This window comes from Sinocyclocheilus anshuiensis, unplaced genomic scaffold (genome assembly GCF_001515605.1).
Source record: "Sinocyclocheilus anshuiensis isolate Anshui unplaced genomic scaffold, SAMN03320099.WGS_v1.1 scaffold366, whole genome shotgun sequence".
NCBI lineage: Eukaryota > Metazoa > Chordata > Actinopteri > Cypriniformes > Cyprinidae > Sinocyclocheilus > Sinocyclocheilus anshuiensis.
In genome coordinates, this window is record NW_015547673.1 from 1,252,397 (window position 1) to 1,275,595 (window position 23,199).

The 23,199-nt window shown below is 37.6% G+C and overlaps 1 protein-coding gene across 1 annotated transcript; it reads right to left on the minus strand.

Moving 5' to 3' along the window:
* Nucleotides 1-1,740: 1,740 nt before the first annotated feature.
* LOC107702862 (inactive carboxypeptidase-like protein X2) lies at nt 1,741-22,084 on the minus strand. The gene is made up of 23 exons (XM_016505289.1): nt 21,753-22,084; nt 19,175-19,249; nt 18,397-18,606; nt 14,691-14,784; nt 14,320-14,501; nt 13,604-13,726; nt 13,425-13,520; nt 13,262-13,342; nt 12,683-12,742; nt 11,127-11,192; nt 8,931-9,017; nt 7,766-7,875; nt 7,537-7,676; nt 7,359-7,443; nt 6,950-7,094; nt 6,690-6,778; nt 6,329-6,452; nt 6,009-6,205; nt 5,214-5,393; nt 4,405-5,068; nt 3,368-3,507; nt 2,980-3,079; nt 1,741-2,900 (listed from the first exon to the last, which is right to left on the minus strand). Exons 1-23 carry the CDS (start codon nt 21,910-21,912, stop codon nt 2,332-2,334), a joined length of 3,777 nt encoding a protein of 1,258 aa, XP_016360775.1. The 5' UTR covers nt 21,913-22,084; the 3' UTR covers nt 1,741-2,331.
* Between the last annotated feature and the right edge of the window lie 1,115 nt (nt 22,085-23,199).

Below are 23,199 nucleotides of genomic sequence, written 5' to 3' on the forward strand. Positions count from 1 at the left end.
GGAAGGCCAAACAAAGTAGTTTCGCTTTCACAACGAAACACACAGAACACAAACACACACGCGCGTCTTCACGACATGGCAGCAGCAACAATACTACTGCGAGAATAAAAGTTACGCCTTCTTTCTTTGCGTGAACGTTTGGGCGGCGTTATGCAAATCTTCCCACATCGTGACATAGACATGTGGGGGCGTGTTAGAACGAGCCGTTTTAGGTAGGCGTGGTTGACTCAACTTTTATAAAGAATATCTCTTTGGATTTGAGACTTTAGTCTTTGCAACTTTACAGATCTTCTTTATGCACCAAGAGCTTGTAACACTTCAAAGAGAAAGAAACAAAATAGAAATAGCATCATATGACCCCTTTAACTAGTTAAGACCAGTCAAATGCCCTCACTAGTGAGTTTTCAAGGTATTTCACAATGTAAGTGAGGTCATTTGGACCTCACAAGTATAGTGAAAACAAGTACATATACATGCATACACACACGCGCATGTAAATCTGCCTTTCACTTCAGCGCATGGATTTGAAGGCCATTGGTTTATCGAAAGTAAAGCATGCGAATACGTATTACAATATACTAGCGAAATGTACTACAGTACTACAGTGTGCACTTCACGTTCCAGTTAAAGTATAAGAACTTGCTTGTGCAACTCAATATATGCCGCAGTAATCTGACGCCTTGTGAGCGAAAATGTGTTGTTTGTTTTTCTCACATAATAGAGATCGGAGTCTTCATGTGCTTGTTCACCAGATCAACCAAAACAACAATGGAAGATTGCAACAGTTTAAGATAGAATACCAAACAACTAAATACAACATCTGGTGAAATATAAACACTCTTGTACCTCTCCTTTCCCATTTCTAAAATTAAATCAAATAAAAAGAAAAGAACTTACAGGTAAGTATGAAGACACTAAAATCGAGCGTTGAAGAAAGGGGAAATGCCTCTAGCATACTAAAGTTGTTATTAGTTGAGTGGATCTATTTACAGAGGCTACATTTCATTCCGACCTCATGGCCCGCTGGGTCAACAGTCTATGGTCAAACCCAAGTGATTAACGTTTGTAATTGGCTCAAGAGTCTTGCGTCAAGACCTGCATTAAAGGTACAATATGTAAGATTTTTGCATTAAAACATCCAAAAACCACTAGAACAGTTTTATATATTTTGTTGAGTTGTACTTGCATCATCCCAAATTTCCAACAAATCCAGAGAAATCCGTAATTAACTAGAGTCACACTGTCTTTATCAATGGCATCATACCCCCAACCTACCCTGCTTGTACAGCATGTATTCTTGTTCAGTGCTAATTTCTATACATTAACATGTACTTGCATTTTTAAAACTGTTGTTCGTAGATATCATGATCATGCTCTAATGTCAGCAAATTGAACCTTATTGTAAAGTGTTACCATTTTATAGTACTTTGATTCCTTATTAGCCTTTTAAACTCATTATTTCAATATATATATATATATATGGAGATCTTTGCATCTCTTAGCCCCTTTAAAGTTGTTACCAATGTATAAAGATCCCTTTATCCTGGAAGACTTCCCCATGTGGACTTCAGTCGACATTCACTACCATGTAAGTGTTTAATACTTGAATCAATATGCTAGGAAAGGCTGGACTACACTATGAATAGTCACCCCTAATGTGTACTGTTAAATATGACAGAGTATGAAGGTAGTGACTTGATGTGCACTTGACACTGTAATGCAGATAAAACGACAACAGAGTGAATATGAAAAGACTTTATTTACTGGAAAGAAACCATCTTTTAGAACAGACCATTAAACATGGTGGAACTTTGAGGGAAAATCTCCCTTGTACACTTGCCTTCAACAAACACTGACTGTTTATGTGAGAGAAAGGTAGAAATGGTAATACAACCACTTCTCTTGCATTAAAACATTCTCATTTCCCCTCAGTGGGCATGATGGTCATATGAGAAGTTTTTATGTTACATTTTGGTAGTATAGTACAGATGTTTAGCCATGAATACACAGCATGATTATTCTTACTACTTCTAAGTCTTTGCAAACCATTAAGTGATGCCTCCAACCAGCTTTGCAACCAGAAAAAGAAGTGTTAATAATCAAGGTCAATTTGAAAATTTATATTCTGGAATAAAAATCTTCTGTAATTACTTCAAAACTGTGCAAAGCTTATTTAGTGTTGCCAGAATTCTTTGATTCTACATGTGACCCCTCTTTGTTCATATCTCTTCCAGATCCAATCAAACCAAGGCGCAAAAGCATGGCAACAATGACCTATACTAGTCCAAAACAATCAATCTCTGGAGCAAAACTTTGATCTGTAGTTTGCTCTTAATAATCATCTATCTTGTAATTGTAGTCCAGTGCATCTGTCAACTCAATCACTTCTGGTGGGGTTGTGTTCTCTTCAAAAATTTCCCCAAGAGGCCAAGAGTCATACCAGGGAGTTGTACTCTCTATGGTAGGTGGAACTGTAGTTGTGGTCGTCGTAGTTGTGGTAGGTGGTGTTGTTGTTTTGCTGGCTAGAAGCCTCTGTTGCCTTAGGCGGCGGATTTTCATTAGCCGTAATCGACGAAGACGAGCCCTTCTCATGTCCCCACCATTACCGTTAGGAATTTGGTTACTGAATTTAGAATTTGGGATTTGGTTACTGCTGTATGTATAGCGCTGTCCACTACCCCTGTTGCCACTGCTCAGCAATCGGATGGGTCTATTGCCATGTAGAGCCATGATCTGTTTGATGCGGTCCCAGTTAGATTTGTTGAGGTCAAAGTTGCACAAGGTAGCGCCTGGGTCGAACCCTACCACACATAGACGAGTGAAGGGGGAGTAGCCTTCTGCTCTGGCTGTTACACGGTACTCACCGGGATTTAGAAGTCGCCAGTAATCTCCAGATTCACCTAAGAGTAGAAGTCTTTTTTGAAACTGTTCAGTACCCTAAAAACAGGACAATTTTCAGAACTACAGAAAATATCTCACCTGTCCTAATGTCATGGTTGACTCCCTCCACAGACACAGTGGCATTGGAAATAGGGTTGCCCTCCTTATCCCTCACAACTCCCTTAATGCCCCGATGCACCTGGGAAAAGGACCGTGGTTAACGGAAGGTTGTGCAGGGCAGTGTTGTAGAAAAGACTGAAGTCAATCTCAAGCTCGATTCCAAATTTTTAGGAGCATTTGGACTCGGCAATGACTTTGACTCGAATGATCTTGCCTCGAATAGTCATAGAAAATATGGTTTTGGACTAGAGTCCGAGTCTGGTTTTGTCCAGATTCAAGTACTACAACACTGGTGCAGGGTTCTTAAAGTCTTACCTACAAGGGATTTTCTGTTTCTAAACACTTGCGACTGATATCAGTAGCTCACCTGAGCCATGAAGGTCAGCAGGGCCTCTTTGTTATGCTCCCACTCTCTTAAAAGTTCACTCTGATGAGGGAACTTATCACAGCCCAGGAAAATGGACAGCTCAAAACAGTTAGTGCGAAGGTAGCTGAAGTCATTCATACCTACAAGAGACAAAGAGACAGGAATAGGTATTAAAAAGAAAATGAGTCTCTAGGGTGTTAGTGTAGATTCAAATCGATCCTACAGATCCTTCTTGATCAGTGGTTCTCAAACCTCTCCATGAAGTACCCCCAGCACTGCACATTTTGTATGTCTCCCTATATCTGACACACCCACCCCAGGTCTTGCAGTCTCCACTAATGAGCTGATGAGTTGAATCAGGTGTGATAGATGAGGGAGACATACAAAATGTGCAGGGCTGGGGGTACTCCAGGACAGGTTTGAGAACCACTGTTCTAGATCAAGGGTGTCCAATTCTGCTTTTGGAGGACCACCTTCCTGCAGAGTGTAGCTTCAACCCTAATTAAATACACCTGAACCTGAGTTGAAAGCTAATCAAGGTCTTCCGGATTTATCCATTTGTTGTGGTGTATCGACCTCTCAATAATACTGTTTCTGGTTCCAAGCCTCTATTCCATTTCATTTTGGAATACTGTCTCAACAGACAGTTAGTAACACTATTCATTTATAGTATACTTTTAAGCTAAGCTACTAAGATATTCACAGTGTATACTGCAGTCTCCAGACTCACAGTGTCAAGGACACCAATATTTTATTGATTCAGAAAAGATTAATGTCTGTCTGGCTGAATGAGATTTAGGTGTGGTGTAGATTAGAACTGTTAGTTGTTTGCTTCTGGTATTAGAAAAAGCATTTGGACCTGGAAACGTAACTCATAACATCAGACTTAACAACCAGATAGAAACTTCCAGGCAGGACTGGGGAAGCTAATCTTTGCAGGAAGGTGGCCCACAGGAGCAGGATTGGACACTCCTCTTCTAAATCATCCACTTAATGGTCAATCACATGATTGTGCAACACAAATCCCTAATGCTCACTTCCTGGGATGGGCTTCCACTTGGCACGGTTGACAATTCCCATCCCACCTGTTGGGTCATCAGTATGGCATCCTCCCTGATAGGTTTGAGTCATAGTGTGGTGAGTAGAGGCATAAGATATGGCCAACCAGCGGAACATAGATTGGTCCTCAATCACTCTGATCTCCTCTTCTGGTTCACCTTCTCCATATCCCTCCCTGTACCCCTCTGAGTATCCTTCTTGATGATAACCCTCATGGTATCCTTCAGAGTGACCCTCATGATGGTACCTTTGGTTCTCATCATGGTACCCTTGGCTCTCGTCGTGATATCCTTGGCTCTCCTCATGATATCCTTGGTTTTGATGGTGATACCCATAACTTTCTTGATGGTACCCATAGTTCTCTTGATGATATGCATGGTTTTCATGAGGGCCACTGTAGCTCTCCTCATGGTATCCAGTGTGAAGGTAAGGGTTGCGTTCTTCTTCTTCCTCTTCCTCATACTGTCGCTTACGTCTGTTTGCTCTAGAGTTTAGTTTTTTCTCCATCTCCTCAGACTCCTTGGTGAGCCGGCGCATGTCAAAGGGGTATGCCACCAGTCTCTCGCCACCCTGCAGGTTGGCACCAAGCACAAATGGATGGCTCTCCATCCAGGAGATAAGGGCAAGAGTCTCCACTGCAACCTGAAAGGTAGAACAAAGAATATTATACAAGTTGGTTTCTGTCCTATAATCTGATTGGCCAAGTTCAAGGCATTCAAGACAAGAGTATGTGAGTGGTGCGTTGATCCATTAAATGTACATAACACAGCATTATTTCCTTACTTACTGAGCCATTGCTTGACAGAATACCCTCAGGGATGGGTACATGGTGATTTGATATTAATTTGGGCACCATGCCCTTATCTTCTGCATCCCAAAGAATGTTATTTAAGTCTGGAAAGTTCTGGAATATGTCATGGCCATCTTCAGTCCAGTGCCCTAATGTCCAGCTGCCCAACTCAGAGCCCTGTGAAACAAAGTGACATTGCTTACATTACTTTAATGACATTAAAGTGTCACAACACCATTTCTATTTGCACATTTGTTAGACTTTTTTATCCTCATTGATCTATTATTGATCAGTTAAACCTGTTCAGTTGATAAATCACTTAACTAGCGAATGACCTTGGCATTGCTAGCACGATACACTACTTGTAAAGTGAAGTTAACAGCTTATATGTAAATTATACGATTTTATGCAAGACTATAAGCCATGATGGTTGAATTCCTAAAGAAATAAATGTGCCACTTCAAAAACATTGCTCTGTTAATTTTAGCAGTCGAGCATGTCAAATTCTGGCTCAGTCAGTGGCTGGGTTTGGAACAGGGCTATCTGTAATAAGCTATTTGGTGAGGACATACTTCTTTACCAAACATGTACTTGTTTACTAGCTCAACAGGTGAATTTACTAACATTGTAACTTTAGCTTTTTCTGCATTAGCTTAATATTACTAAATACTAATATTAGATATCCAAGATTTTTGGGAAATCAGTTTGAAAGCAGTCATTATTTTAGCAATTTCTGGCCACCTAGTAACATCACATATTTCACTTTTAACCTTTGTATACATTATAACACACCTTTTCAAAAGCTTTCATATGACCATCAGGATTAACTGATGGCACCAGATAAATTCGTGTCTCATCCACAAGGTGGCGCACTCGAGGGTTGCCATCTTTGTACTCTCTACACAGGTACTGCATAAGCATCAGAAGAAGCTCTCGTCCCAAAGCCTCATTACCATGATAACCTGCTGTGTACCTGAACTCTGGCTCTCCTGAGGAAAGATGATATGCTCATGAAATGGATAATGAACATAATTATATTGCTTGTTTCAGTACCTGTAACCATACTGGAATAATAATACTGTGTCTTCCATATTTACTCTGATGTTTCTCACCTGTTTCATGCATCCCAGGATTATCAGTAATCTCCATGGCATAAATTTCCAGACCTTTAAAGCTCTTGCCCAAACTGTAGAATCTGGTGATGTTGGGACACTCATCAGAGATGGATTTCATGAGCTGTGCCAATAAGAAAAGTCACATTTGGAAGCGATTAGCACACATTTAGCGGTTTGTTGAAATTCACTCATCCCAAATGGTTTGTGCTACAAATATCAGTGACACCTCAAATCTTGTGGCTTAGAAATCCCTGGCAGCCACCCACAATTTTCTTAACTGTAAACTCTAGTGTATTTCTTATATCTATTTTCCATTCATGAACTTTTAATACTCCAGGCATTGGCACTCTCCCTTCACCTTCTCCATGTCGAGGTAGTTGTGATGGGTGTAGTCCAAGTCATCTCGATGCGTCACTTCATTCCGACTATGGTACTGGCTTAGAGGATCTGAGTAAAGAGCAAATGCAAAATATTGAGTAATATGCCTAAACTATTGATAAACAGGTATTTAAACAATGTGGATCCAGACAGGAATATCAGTAATAGGAAATACTTTATCAGCACACAATGCACAAACAAACAAATATAAATACCATCAACAGGTCCTGAGTCTCTCACCTGGTACTGGGCAGCCCAAAACCTCCATCCTCATACACATGGTGCCATTCCAGCTCTGTGGCAAGATGCGTATATAACGTGCCACTACCGGCTCCATAAACTGAGACAACACTGGGGTGTTTTTATCGGAGTTACCAAAGAATAACTGAGAGCAAAAAGAAGGGAAACAAAAAAAATAAACTGAATTGTTGATGTAGGTAAGAATGTACTGTAGGTAACTGTTTGGTTGCCTACAGTACATTCTTCAAAATATCTTCTTTTGTGTTCAGCTGAAAGAAACACATACAGTTTTGGAACAACTTGAGGGTGAGTAAATGATGACAGAATTTTTATTTTTGGTTGAACTCTTTTTAAGCACCACAGAAAGATTTGGCAACCAAAAGAAGAAGAGAAAATGATAGCAACCTACCCATTCAGCATATCCATCATGAAGGACAGTCCACTCTCTGCTGTCATTACTAAACGCCACATAGTAAGAAGACACATAGTCGCTCCTGAAACAACAAAACAAAATTACAAGGACTGTAGATGTAGACTTTAGGTAGTCTACTGTGCGAGGGCTCCAAGGTTTCTAATGTCTGTCTTACTCTAAGGGGTCATCTCGACCCTGAGTGATAACGCCAGTGAACTCTGTTAGTGTGCGAGCGTCCAGTTCAATCCAGTGGACTTTCTCTTCAGGGTTAGCACACCATGACCCACCATTCATATCATCTTCATCCCCAGACGCCTGTGAGATGAACCAGTAAAACACCACATCACATTTAGTTCAGTTGCCAATAATTAATTTTCAGAGTGACTATCTGCATATGTTTGTACCTGAATATTGAGACGAGCTCTGTGTGAGCCATAGCGATGTTGATAAACAGAGGAAGTCAGCAGCTGGTCATTCTCTATGCGGTGAGACTCCATACCCAGAGGAGGACAAACTGATACACATCGCAAAACAAGAGAACAAAATTAATATGGACAACATGTTCACACAATATGTTGAAGTACAGACTGAAATCAGTTTATCTGTGCTTTCTCACTAAGCACTGTGCTACACTTTCTGAAGGCACCACATTATTTCAATTTACGTCCTTTTATTTATACTTTTTGCTTAATGTTCTTAGTCATTTTAACATTTATTTTTCTTTTTATCATTATATTTTTATATATTATTACTATTTATTTATTTTAAAACTGACACCAATATGTATGGTAATGTATAAATATATACAGGTACATATATATATTTATATTAGTTTTAACTAGCAAGGTAAATGGAAACAATATAGACAGACTATGCACAAATTCTTGTGCCATCAAGATGTAATGAAACAACAACTATAATGGAACTTAACATATATTTAACTCATAACTTACAACCATAACTTACAACTTATATTTAACTTAACTTATAACTTCAAAACAATTTGTTCTGCCACTTGTCTTAATTCAGAGTAATGCGCCTTAAGATGAAGGACTACATCCATGCATGTGTTTCTTGAGCAGGGAGGACATTTGGAATTTCCTTTGAAAAGAACCAGCTGTGGAATTGGAGCAGGATTTGGCAGGATTCAGCATCTGTAATGACTTAAAAACAGCTAAAGTCTTACAAAATGTTTTAAGGTCTCATATTCACTTGAACCTAATGAAGGCTTCATCAAGATATCACTATTTCAGTTACGTTTGTTAGCATTAATTATGTTAGCATTAATTAGCAGTAATATCTAAGACACTAAAAACAAGACACTGAACTGAATGCCGAGGTTTTGCTTTAAGGAACATATTTGTTTGGTAAGATCTGCAGCTAGAACTGAGAGCTGGGAGAGCTTCAGTATTACATCACTTGAGTGCTCTTGTATAAGTTTGTTGCATGTTAGTGTTTTATTTATTTTTTCACAGTAATTTTGCCCTGAGTGTATGTATTGCTCTATGTTATCTATTAAGTGATGGATCCCATCTGGCTACATGCCTAAACCGAGTCCCCACCACTCACTTTTAGGCTCTCTGTACACACGTGGTGGAGGTCTGTGAATCCTGGGTTCTCTCTCCTCCTCTTCCTCATGCCTCCTCTCTTCTCTTTCTGAGGAGACAAATTATTGGAGAAAACACAAAGTTCACCACTGATACTATGGATTCATTAGCATGAAATATAAAGATTAATCTCTTAACTTCCTGGTAATTAAAGAGATAGTTCACCCCAAAATATACCAGAATGAGTTGGCAAAAACCAGTATCACGGGACTCCATATACTCCAGTATTTTGTCTTGTTTCTAGTCAGCGTGATTGTCAGGCCTGTATGAAAGTGAGTTTTGATTGAGTAACTTGTAGATCTGTACTGCTCGAACCACAAACTGTTTCAGATGGTTCAGTCCAATTTGGTGAACTGGTTCATTCAATTCACTAAAAAGAACCGGTTCAAATGAATGATTCATTCGCGAACAGGACATCACTCTAAAGTAGACTGTTTGTCTCTGTATTACAGGTAATAATGTTGTAAATAAGGTTCAGTTTCTTGCACAGACCGATCATTTTGCTTCATAAGACCTCAATTTATCGTCAGGAGCCATGGGTATTAATTTTGTGTTCCTTGATATGCTTTTTTTTTCTCAAAGATGGGCAGCCATCAGTAGCTTATATTTTTTTACATTGAAGAGCGCCACAGAGCAACACTCCACATATAAATCAACCTGTGAGTGTCTCACTAATAGTTTCTGCACATTAAACTGAAAAGAGAAAATATTTAAAAAAAAAAACACATGAAAAAATAACACTTACCTTTCACAAACAATCAGGTGAGCAATTTGAAGAGAAACATACACACGTGAATTTAGCACCAAATATCTTGCTATGCTTTTGGCAAACATTATTATAATTATAGACTGTTCACAATCCTCTGGAATGTTCTGGAGCTCCATTTCCATTTACCTTTACAATCCAGAGATGGAAGGATGTAATAAAGGTCTGTGCCATGTAAATCTGAAGATTATTGTTCTTAAAATGTTCAAAGACCAATCATTGTAACATAATGGTTTTCCAGTTAGCATCTTGACCATATATTCGCAAATCAAAGATAATGTCCTTTAAACAAGTTAGCATCAGTTTTTGCTTTTTAAGCAAGTAGCAAGCCCTTTTAGTGTAATTCTAAAACTGTCAAACTTCGGGCCGTGGTTCACATGTCTCTTTGCGGTAAAATTATTATTTATTTTTAGTAAATGTAAGAATAAAAATGTAAGAATAACTTAAAAATTATTAGTAATGTTTAAATATGAACATTTACTATACTAACGCAATTTCGGTTTACTGGATTATCATTTTTTAGAAAAACCATGTTCAAAAAAAAAAAAAGAACATGTATCAAATATTCACAGTATCACTATAATTTCCTTTCTTTTGACCCATTTTTACAAATTTAGGAATGACACATGCTTATTTTCAGTGGTAATACCACAGATGCTGTTGACTTTTGTTGAACCTGGAACTTTCTTCATCTCTTTCTCAGCTCACTTTCTAATTTTGGTTGTTATGTCCTGTTCTACAATATCCTGCATATCAAAATTGTCCTAATTCCTGCTCCACTGCCTTAGGTCAGTGCAAAGGATATTGTTCAGTCTGTTAGGAACCAAAACTGAAAACAGAGCTCATGGGAACAGGGTCCGTTCTCTGTTGTTAATGAATGCTTGTCATTCAGTAATTTCCCACAAAGTCTATAATCAAGTGTAAGCAGATTGTGGGGCAGCTGGAAGACAAAACAGAGGGGATATTCATGCTAAAAGTGTTATTTAAATAATTTGTATTGCAGGGAGTTCAGAGAGTCCTGTTGAGGACTGTTGGCCATGCACATTAATGTTTTTCATCAGTAAGGTATTTTTTTCAGTTCAGCTCAAGACAAACCAAACAAAAGGAATGAATTAATATAAAAGAACAAAAGAACGTTCATGATCTTGCTTGTGAATTGTATGTCCTAGTATCTGATTGAAACCAATGATAGTCTAATACACTTACTGGAATTAATACATTACTACACTATTGTTGTGGTAGACTGAATAGTAGTTATGGTCCTCTAAACTGTACCATTGTTCTGAACATCAGCACGGCTGTGAGTACCTGCAGTTTAGTGTCTACATGTTCAGTACAACAGTACTCTTATTAGCTGACAACTTACAGTATATGAGGGTAAAATCACTGTACCTTTTTCCTCTTGCTCTTTTCTTTCTCTTTCTCTCTCTCTTTCCCTCTCCTCTTCCAGTTTCTTTTCTGGTGACAAAACAGAAACCAAGGGTGTAATTGAACGCATTAAATAATAGTTCAGTGTCACACACTAAGTACAGATGGTTTCTCAAATCTGAGATCACTGAATTTTACAAATTAAAACAAAGTTACATATTACAATGCATGAGAAATAATCCACATTCCGAGCTTTTAGCTCACTAATCAGTTTTTAACAAAGTTTTTGTTTTGGAAACAAAACGTACATATTTTATTCATTAAAGCAAAAGAGGACAAACAAAATACTAAATTCAAAATATCTAAGACAATTCTAACTAGGGCTGCACGATAAATCGCATGTGATATTTAATGCGCATCTTGTCAGAAAGCCGGTTCTGCAATCAGCGGTAAATCTCCATCACCTGCGGGCTTTCACATTGAGCAGCATTAACTACACAGAGCCGTTGTTCACTGACGAGCTGCGCAAAAAATCGCGCGAATATGAACGTGGTTTTGCGCAACTCGTCAGTGAACAATGGCTCTGTGTAGTTAATGCTGCTCAATGAAGGAGATTTACCGCTGATTACAGAACCGGCTTTACTGATAAGATGCGCGTTAAATATCGCATGCGATTTATCGTGCAGCCCTAATTCTAACTGAAAGTCATATGTGCAACTAAAGTGGATTAGATAAAAATTGAATCCGATAATCAAATCAAAATGGTTCCTGACACATTTGTCCTTGGCTTTTGCCAGATTTCCATTTTATACCCTAATAAAAAACAGGCTCTGCCTGCATAATCAGAAACCGGTGACATTTTTCGTTTTTACTCCAGGACATAGTTTTGTTACCAAATAAAATTGTATTTATCTAAGATAAGTGCTCCATGCACCACATATCATCTTACCTCTTAAAACTTGATAACAGAGCATACATGCACTTTTTTTTTACAGTAAGGTATCATAAGTTAACATTAGTTAATTCATCAACTAACTAACTAAGAATGAGCAATACATTAGTTACAATATTTATTTATCTTTGCTAACGTTAGTTAATAGTACAACTATTCATTGTTAGTTCATATTAGCTCAAATCCATTAAATAATATTAACAAATACAACTTTTGATTTTAATAATGCATTAGTAAACGTTAAAATTAGCATGAACTAAGATTAGTAAATGCTTTATTAGTATTTTTCATTGACTAATATTAACAACCATATTGTAAAGTGTTACTGTTTTTCTTTTCTTTTTTAAATAAAATTTAGTTGGGGAGGAGATATACCGCAAGACAATAGTAGTTTTCTGGTTGGAAAATATTTCCATTTATAATTTTCATCTAATGTCAACATGACTTAAAATGTTCAACTTGACATCAAGCGGCACCTCTGCGTCTCTGAAAGAGTTTATTTGAGTGCAGAAATAACAGGTCACGCTGTATGTACTCTCATTAAGACGAGAGCGAGGCCAACACCTCTCATGCCGTCTCACTGTATGTTTCTTTTCTTTTCAAAATAGAGTATCAAAGCTGTATGTACCATGTCCATATTCATATTCTTCATACCAGTTGTTTTCAAATGGAGGGACGGTGGGCTCCTCTGTGACAGAAAAGAAAAGAAATGCAGGTTAAATTTGGGAGTTTTACTCACAGTACAGTAGAAAAACTTGAATGACTCATAAAATGTTTGCTAAATGTCTGTCGCTGCTGGTCCGCTGTCTTTTGTAAGAACCACACTAGACATTGTGGATTTTAAATGGTGTAAAAACAAGATCTTTCATAAGATGGGTGTATATTGTGGTAAAAGTTTTATTTGGTTCACACACCGATTTACAAGGTGCTTAAATTCACTCTTTTGTAATGTAAAATATAACAATAAAACAACTCTGAGACAGCAGAAACCTATTAACCCAACTGACTGTTAAACCTACTTTTTTTGTGTCTGTTTTTAACGTTTTACACAATTACATAATGAGAACAATGTCATTTTAAAACTTAGTAAGTAGCAGCAGTCTACAATAATAGTGAAACAAGTAGCACAAGAACATTTAATAAATCATAATTTATTCTCATTTTATTTTGAATAGGGCACAGCGTTTAGAAGGAATGATCAGTTTACCTGTGGTAGTGTAATGCCAGTCATTGTCAGTAGAGCTGATCTCTTTGCCATCAGGGAAAGGCATGTTTTCTGCCACCTCATCTGTTGCCAAAAAAGGTTTGTTAGCTGAACAATCAGTCATTTGTGACCGTTGCTAACTAACTTTAATTATTGGAAGACTCACATCTGGCATCCCAGTAATCAACATCCTCATCAGGTGGACGGCCAGCGATCACTGAGGTTGTAGGTGTGGGTTCATCCACCTTCCAATAGTCATCGTCTGACAGTAAATGAAAGGAAATGTTAATCCTGATGAACAAAAGTGGTGTTTATTTACACAGGCATGAGTGATGTTCTGCTTACATGAGTCAGGGTAAGGTGGGGAATACTCGTCCGTGTCAGGAGTAAAGTCTGTTGGAAATTCTGTGGTTTTCTCAATCGGGGGGTTTGTAGGCTTTGCCGCTGTTGTTGTCTCTGCAGGAAATTCTGTGGATACCAAACAGTCTTTGTGAGTGCTAGTCGATTCTAATGAGTCATATTCCAGATCACGTAAAACAAAACAAAATCTTGATCTTATTCCAGGCACGGCATGTTCTCCAAGGTTGTTTAAAAATGCTTCAGCAGAAGCTACAATTCACTTCATTTTTTTTTTCAATGGCTGAATAGCGGAATTTCAGGTGAAGAACTACACTCCCCATAATTCCTGAAGAGAGATCCACCAATCAGAGAAGCTGCTGTTACCATACAAACATAAATTGTGACAAACTTATATAATCAATTTTATATTGTATGCGATTCACAATGCTTCATTTCATGAGTTAATTCATTTGTAAAACAATGTAATTTGATATTCATATACCGTTATGCTTCAAATCAGAGTGTGCAATGCTATGATTAATCTCTGAGCTGGTTGGTTTGGTTGCTGAGTCTATATGAAGAATGTTTTGAAATCCCCATGGAGAAAACAAGTGGGAAAATCACTTATAGAGAACCAAGGCGGTCACTGTTCTGCTCCAATCTGCACCAAAAATACACAGATCTAAAAGACTGAGTCTTTTAATGAGAAGGGCTTTTCTAACCTTCATCCCAGTACTGGTCCGTTTCAGGGTCATAAAACTCCTCTTCATACTCAATGGGCACAGTGGTTGTGGGAGCTACAGTGGTGGTGGTGGTGATCGTGGTGGTCTCCTCCCTGTTCTTCTTGCCTTTCTTCTTCCCAGCCTTCTCTCCTTTGTTCTTCTTCTCGCCCTTGGGTTTCTTGGTGGGCTTGGGAGCTTTGGGCTTCTTGGTGGGCTTGGGAGCTTTGGGCTTCTTGGTGGGCTTGGGAGCTTTGGGCTTCTTGGTGGGCTTGGGAGCTTTGGGCTTCTTGGTGGGCTTGGGAGCTTTGGGCTTCTTGGTGGGCTTGGGAGCTTTGGGCTTCTTGGTGGGCTTGGGAGCTTTGGGCTTCTTGGTGGGCTTGGGAGCTTTGGGCTTCTTGGTGGGCTTGGGCTCTTTCTGTCGTTTTCCTCTTCCTTCCATCTCAGTTTCTCGACGCATTCTCTTTGCTTAAATAACACAGAGAAAATGAAAGGGAATGAAAAAAAAAAACACAACTTGGCCAAAGTAACCCTGTTGAATTTTGGACAAGTGAGAAAACTGTAGTTTATCCCTCAATCATAAATTATAACTACACATCTAGTTCACTGAAGGTTACTTTAAGGTCTCAAACTGTCTGATGCATATTGGAAACAAAACTGTCACTTTCCAAAAACAGCAAGCTAATCTTATTGGTTGCATTTATGCAATTTCCATTCCAGGGTTTACAGGCCGTGTTTACAAAGTAGTTTTTGGATGTCACATGCCGGCTGGATGATCTGTCTATGTCGGTGGTTCGTGGCTAGAATAAGTTGCAAAGTGGACCATACTTTATTAGGGTGCTGTGTGTACATTAATGAGGAAAAAAAATTAACTTAAATGATTTTAGCAAATGGCTGCAATATAACAAAGAGTGAAAAATTGAAGGGGGTCTGAATACTTTCCGTACCCACTGTATACACACATACACACTATGTCCTTGGCTGAGGTCTTTCCACCCATGAGATATTCACCCAGTATTGCCACAAATTTCACATTTATTTCACGTTTATTTCATAATATTTCACGTTTGTCCAAATCCACTATAATTTTATAAATAATACTATTTTTTGTGTAACGGAATGTAGTTTTAAGAGTTTTTTAGGCAAGAATGTAAAAATTTGCTTTCGGAGATTTTGGAAATTATAGTGGATTTGGGCGTACTATGAAACTCGCTGTGAGCAATACCGCAAACGGAGTGATACAAACGGTGAAACAGTTGAAGTTCCGATATCACTTGAATATCGCACTCCTGGAAAAGGCTCTCAGCCAATCAGATTCGAGGACCAGAAAGAACTATTGTATATATATATAATTCAGTTCACTTTTATTGACTCTACATAAATTGATTAAGTTAAAACATTCTCCAAGTATACTGCAAGTCTTATTTGGAATTACTTTTCCCCGCTAGTTTAAGCTTTCTTTCAGTTTTTACTGTGAGTTAAACCTCTCTCATGTTAAAAATGAATGTTGGGGTTTTTATGTTTCCTTAAGAACCTCTAAAGAACAGTTCCTAAAAGAATCGTTATTTTTTTTCTCAATGTGAATAATCTGAAGAGGAAAAAAAACCCTTTTTAAGAGTGATTTTAAAGAGTGTAGACATATTTCACAGCTGAAAGAAAGCTGTTTTGTTTGAATCTGTCATGACCAAAATCCTGCCAGGCTTAATTGATTTGAGCTGCTTCATCAAATGCAAGAAGTTTTGGGAAACCATACCAAGAAACAACCAATTCTGGCTTTCTTAAAAGCCTAGTTTTCTCCACTGCAACACTGGCTCCCTCAGTCAACCCACGCTTTTTGGATGCTTGTAACAGGAACGTACAGTGGTGGACGAAGTACACAAATCAAGTACTTGAGTAAAAGTACAGATACGTATAATAAAATATTACTCCAGTAAAAGTAAAAGTTACTCAAAATAAAACTACTCCAGTAAAGTACAGATACTTGAAAAATGTACTTAAGTACAGTAACGAAATAAAACTACTCCAGTAAAGTACAGATACTTGAAAAATGTACTTAAGTACAGTAACGAAATAAAACTACTCCAGTAAAGTACAGATACTTGAAAAATGTACTTAAGTACAGTAACGAAATAAAACTACTCCAGTAAAGTACAGATACTTGAAAAATGTACTTAAGTACAGTAACGAAATAAAACTACTCCAGTAAAGTACAGATACTTGAAAAATGTACTTAAGTACAGTAACGAAATAAAACTACTCCAGTAAAGTACAGATACTTGAAAAATGTACTTAAGTACAGTAACGAAATAAAACTACTCCAGTAAAGTACAGATACTTGAAAAATGTACTTAAGTACAGTAACGAAATAAAACTACTCCAGTAAAGTACAGATACTTGAAAAATGTACTTAAGTACAGTAACGAAATAAAACTACTCCAGTAAAGTACAGATACTTGAAAAATGTACTTAAGTACAGTAACGAAATAAAACTACTCCAGTAAAGTACAGATACTTGAAAAATGTACTTAAGTACAGTAACGAAATAAAACTACTCCAGTAAAGTACAGATACTTGAAAAATGTACTTAAGTACAGTAACGAAATAAAACTACTCCAGTAAAGTACAGATACTTGAAAAATGTACTTAAGTACAGTAACGAAATAAAACTACTCCAGTAAAGTACAGATACTTGAAAAATGTACTTAAGTACAGTAACGAAATAAAACTACTCCAGTAAAGTACAGATACTTGAAAAATGTACTTAAGTACAGTAACGAAATAAAACTACTCCAGTAAAGTACAGATACTTGAAAAATGTACTTAAGTACAGTAACGAAATAAAACTACTCCAGTAAAGTACAGATACTTGAAAAATGTACTTAAGTACAGTAACGAAATAAAACTACTCCAGTAAAGTACAGATACTTGAAAAATGTACTTAAGTACAGTAACGAAATAAAACTACTCCAGTAAAGTACAGATACTTGAAAAATGTACTTAAGTACAGTAACGAAATAAAACTACTCCAGTAAAGTACAGATACTTGAAAAATGTACTTAAGTACAGTAACGAAATAAAACTACTCCAGTAAAGTACAGATACTTGAAAAATGTACTTAAGTACAGTAACGAAATAAAACTACTCCGTTACTGTCCACCACTGGGAACGTACAAAGAGAAAGGAATGTATCAGTGTCTACCAGGATGTCTGGCTACACTTTGATAATTCCCTCCAAACTTCCAACACATTGTTCTGGACGACTCGCTAATTCAAGCATGATTCAAACAGCCCATCTAGTTACTTCTGCTCCAGATTTTGAAACGAGAAAAAAGTTATCTAAATAATACAAGAAATATTACAAAGACTTAGCACACACAATAATAAAAACTTTGAGGAAAAAGTTTCACACGGTCAATTTTAAGCTCTGTTTGACTCTATTCTACTTCTATACAGTTAGATTATACTTTTTATTATTATAATTGTAAACAATGCATAAATGTCCCTAATATCTGAACATCCATCAAAAACTTTGTTAGTGATTAATTTTGTGTGTTCAGATATCAGGTTAGCTGACACTGAAGGGAAGGTTTTGAGAAAGGGTAGTTCAAGATTGCGAAATGGCGGAAGTTAGCAAAATGTTAATCATTTACAGTATATTTAAGTGTAAACACATTTGAACCCATTCATATTTGAAACTAAATATATTCAAACAGTCAAAGTATGACTATTTTAAAACAGTTAAAAATGTTTCTATGCTTTCACTATTCCTATATCCCTCCTTCTTCTTGCTTATACTATTTTGGGCAATGTTTGAAGCTTAGCATTGCTAGCACTTTGCATTGCTAGCACTTTTTTCGTATTATTGCCTCATAATGATGAACCGCTTGTTGTATTGTTAGTCACTTTGGATAAAAATGTCAGCTAAATGAATACATGCAATAGTAAAGTCCATGGTTCAGTATTTTAATAGTTGCTGACAAAACACTGAATCCAGAATGTTAAAATTGATCATAAAAATGCAGACTGGATTTCATTTCTTGTCATAATATTTGTGATGATAATATTAATGTAAATACTTACAAAGGATGTCCAGCTTGGCCGTAGCATGTGATTCTGTGTCCCAATTTCTGGCCACACATTTGTATATCCCAGCATTGTTTAAATTGGCATTGAGAACAATGAGAGAGGACAAGGAATTGCCATGACTGCGCACCTCGAGATTGTCACGTTTTGTTAGAATCTTCTCACCATTAGGAGAAAACCAGGCGATCTCCTCTGCACCCCCATCAACTAAGAACGAACAGAGAAAAAATATTGAACTGAATTAGCATCTGAGCTAGTTCAACAGCAAGCACATATCCAACCACTGCCTAATGTTTTTTATTATTATTATTATTCATTCTCATGCCGTGCCAAACTCCTATGACTTTCTTTCTTCCATGGAAACAAAAGGAGAATTTTTGGATGAATTTCCCGTTCTTTTCAAAATACGTTTGCACTATATTCCAAGCCATTTGACAGCTTTGCATGAAGAACAGACTGAAATTTATATTTTCATTCAATTAAAATGTCCCTCATGCACTCAAATTAAATACTGTATGGTGCCATTAATGTCAATGAAATTTAGTCTCAAATGTGGCATTGTAACATATTTGACTTTTGTTGTCTAATTCAGAGCTTTATTGGCTAGTTCCAATCCAATCCCTTTCAGTTTGAATATATTGGAAAGAGTAGCCAGGATGTTCTCCAAAAATGCACCTTTTGTTGTCCATGGAAGAAAGTCAAATGGGTTTGGAACAACATGAGGCTGAGTAAATGATAACAGAACTATTATTTTATGGTTAAACTGGCTTCTCACCTTTGCATAACAATCGTTTGTGTTGTCCAACATGAATCTTTGCATAGAGTGGGATTATCTTCACTTGCAGAAGATCTAGAGAAACATAAATTATTTTTGGCTCTTCATTTCCACATTTTTCCACATTGTCAACTCATATTTAATTAAAGCTGCACTCTAATATGCACACAGACTGTCCCATTTAGAGTCAATAGCCTCATATGTTGACACAGACGCTATGGCTCTTGAAACTCATCCTGTCCTGTCTCCAAAGGGCACTTTCATCCCTGCTGGGAAAGTTTTAAGCAACATTCTTGCCTGTTGCTGTGAAGTCATTACCCACACAGAGCTAGTCCACAACACCAGTCCTCAGGAGTAATCTGGCAAAAGTTTACTTATCTGTCAGTCAACACTGGCTCGAAACGGTGAAGGGGGTTTCAAAACAGGAGATTTATTTGACCTTTTTGCATTTTTTATTGCCAGAGAGGACAAAACATGATGAGAAGAAAAGCAGGAACACAGTCAGTCAAACTCATTGTCCACATGAACACCAGAGCATGTGCACTAACCGCTACTCCACAGTTTAGGCCAAAACAGGACTAATGACAGTGGTCAGTGGGTTTCACTGTTTCTTTCCATGCATAATGGTAAAACGGTTTTCTGTTGAGAAATTGGTTTCACACTGTTGAGAAATTTCCCAAAAATTCTATCTTCCAAGTGGTTTGCTTTTACAACTTCAGAAGGTCAGTTCCAAGATCAGATTTTACAGATTGGCAAAGTATCAAACATCTGACCCTTTTCAGTCTGACAGTCTAGGAGTACTAACTCATCTGGGCTAACAGATAGGAGCAAAGCCTGGGCTGGAGCACAGGTGTGTTTGAAGTCTAGAGCATCTTCAGAATCAAGAGCCACAGCTGGGCCAAAACTGAGCCAAGTAGCCAAGGGTCTTAAAGTCAATGTGAAACCCCATTCAAAACTCATTTGACGTATTTTTAAATAAAACTAAATTCAACAAGATTTTGCCAACTTGGATTTGATTGGATTGTGAAAAATTGGAATTACATAGCAGAACAGAGAGAAAACGAATGTGAGCTTGACAAAATAATGCTTACATAGCTATTGGTTAATGACAGCCAATAACCTGTGAGGCCTTAGTGACATCAGCAAAAAGCAAAGTCATCTCAGAGGAAGAGCAAGTTATTACATTTTAATTAAAGATTGCAAAAACTTTTCTTCTTTGGAATAACATGCATTGATGAATCCTTCACAATAAGACCAGGAGCATATATTAAATGAACAAGGTCAATAGTGATTTCATGTTGACTTTAAGTCCTAAAAAGCAACCAAAAGTCTCTTACTCTCCCACCAAGGCAGAAACCTTTATGAAAATCTTGTGAAATGCTGCTCACTACTTAGGGAGTGACCAATAACATTAAAGATACTTCTGTCTAAGACGTGTATAGTAAATACATACATTCCTAATGGGTTCCACAGGGTAATTCAACCATGTTGGGATGGTTCCTCTGTTTTTCCCATTACTTTTTGTAATTTTACTGATCTGTCCAGTTTGTCAGAGTGAGTCTGCTTCCCTGCATTTAATGGAAATGCTGTGTTATTGAATACCAAAAGCCTGCCAGTAACCATATTTTCCAAACCTCAGCCACAGTGCTGCTATTAACTCTTAAATTAACTCCTTAATCTAAGTTGCAAGCGTAATGAACCTATGACGTTCTTTTGAAACTCAAGGATAAAAGTCTGTCTTCAACTTTTACAGCACTAGTTTTTCAGCTTCTCCATTCGTCACATTGTGTCAGCTAAATATTCATTTGTACTTGCGTTCTGCAGCGGTTTTCTTCCTCAGTGAGTTGGCTTCTTAGACTTGGCTTCTCCAAGCACAGGTGCAAGTATTGAGTATGCATCTGCCACTGTCAACAAGAGCTTTGCACATGTAACTGCAAAAACTCCTTCAAGCGTCCTTCAAGAAGAATCCCTGTCTTTGGTAAAGTACCACTTAAAACGTGCTGTAAACTATGTGGAAAATATAACCTGTCAACATAAATGCAGTGTGCGGCTGGAAAACTGCATATTAAGTTATAAGTGCTTTTGTTCCAAATCACAGAAAATTTGTCCTTGGTAACCCTTATGGTGTCTTGAGACTGATTTTATAGTTTCTTACATTAGGGGTCCCAATGACCCCTTTTACCTAATTAAAACCCAGTAGACAGATATTATTGAAGCTTTCAGGGATCATTACAAGTTATTATCAACCTGACAATGCTTATCCACTGGGAACTGATTGGACTGTGAAAAGCTGTCATTACATACCAAAATATAGCCAGAAGGAATGTGAGTTGCAAGCATAATGAAGCCATGACATTCTTTTGAAACACAATGATGAAAGTCTGTCACTAGTTTTTCAGCCTCTCAATTCGTCACACCATGTCAGCTAAATATTAATTTGTATGGGCATTCAGCAGCGTTTTTCTTCCTCAATAAGTTGGCTTCCTAAACGTGGCTTCTCCAAGCACAGGTGCAAGTACATTTTATACAACAGAGTTAAAAAGAACAAGACAGGCAACAGCTATTTTGTCATTTATACCTGCTCCAGTTGTTGCGCTTCTGTTCTCCACATGTTGCTCTGAGGCTGTGTGGCTGATCTCTGAGCTGCTGTGGTCTGTCAGTCCATTTACAGTCCAGAAGCGAACCAGCAGGGACAGACAGAGAACTGAGAGTGCCGTCTGGTCCCTCAGTCCCGGCATGGTGCCTTATTCACTGCTGCAAACAGAAGAGGTGCTCCACAGACAGTATTTCTGAGGAGAGAAGTGAGAGGGAGTGCTGGAGAGGCAGAGAGAATGTGTGAGAGAGAGACAGAGGAGTGTGAGGAGAAGGGGAGGGTGGAAGAAACACATGAGGAGCTACGGAGGAGTGTAAAAACAGACTTGAAGAGAGGAGGTGGGAGAAAGAAAGAAAGAAAAATACAGAATAGAACAGTTTTATTGTAAAGTTTACTGATGCTTTAACCCTTTTTGTTCTGCAAAGAGCCAACTCAAAAACCATATATGGAGAGAAAAATGGTTGTTGATATGTAGAGGGCTTTTTGTTGAGTCAAGGTACTTTAAAGAACCATTTAAGATCCATTTAAGAGTGTTACTAGGGCATGAGAACTTTATGCAGTAGCTGTATAAACAGAGAATCACTCAATGAAGAAGACTTGAGAGATCCAACAGGTGTGGCAAGAAACCAACTGCCATATATAGACATATGCTAAAGGCAGAGTCTGGAATTACACAGAATTATGTCATGTAATATTTATATACAGTGTTGGGGTTTCAATGTTCAATGTTCAATGTCTCCACAATATATTATGCAAAATGTGGAGAATTTATGCAGTAGTCTAATTTTTAAACTAAATAATTTACACTAACTTACATGCTTTAGAAACAATAAAGTGACTGAAAATCAAGTCCAGTGGACAAGAATGAAAAGGAAGTTAAGAGTTGAAATGATATTGAATCCCCTACCAAGAGTATTATAACAAAGTATTATAACAATACTGCATGCATAATACATAGCAAACCATGTATTTGCAAGAAAATTAGTCACTGAAGTAATTGTAGAAAGATTCTTTTATCACTGTCTATCACACATAGATTGATTCCTGTTAGAAAATTCCTTCCACCTCCTCGAATGGAACTGCTGTTGGCCTTTAGTGTCACAGACTAATGTAATATCCCCATAGTGGCAAGGAAATCTGAGCAATATGGAAAAGACACCTCATATCATTCACCAAAGCACACACGCACAGTCTTCCTGGACTTGATCTCCTGACCCAAAAAGTAAATCTTCACCATGTCCCTTGTTTTAAAAGTCCAACAAAACATCAGTTTGTTTTCTAACTTAAAGAGAGGATTGCTCAGATAGATAGACACACAAAATGACAGCATTATTTAAAGGGACCATTCAGTGGAGCACAAAAGATGTTTAGCAGAATGTCCTGGCATCTTTTTCCAATATAGCAAAATATACTAGGTGAATGAGGACAGGGC

Bases quoted from the DNA above. Each gene is read 5' to 3' on its own strand.
- LOC107702862 (XM_016505289.1), bottom strand. From the start codon at position 21,912: ATGCCGGGACTGAGGGACCAGACGGCACTCTCAGTTCTCTGTCTGTCC. The intron at 9,018-11,126 runs GTACAGTGATTT...TTGTCTCCTCAG, and splicing joins AAAAGAGCAAGAGGAAAAAG to AAAGAGAAGAGAGGAGGCAT. The intron at 3,080-3,367 runs GTGAGCTACTGA...TCCTTTTCCCAG, and splicing joins TGCTGACCTTCATGGCTCAG to GTGCATCGGGGCATTAAGGG.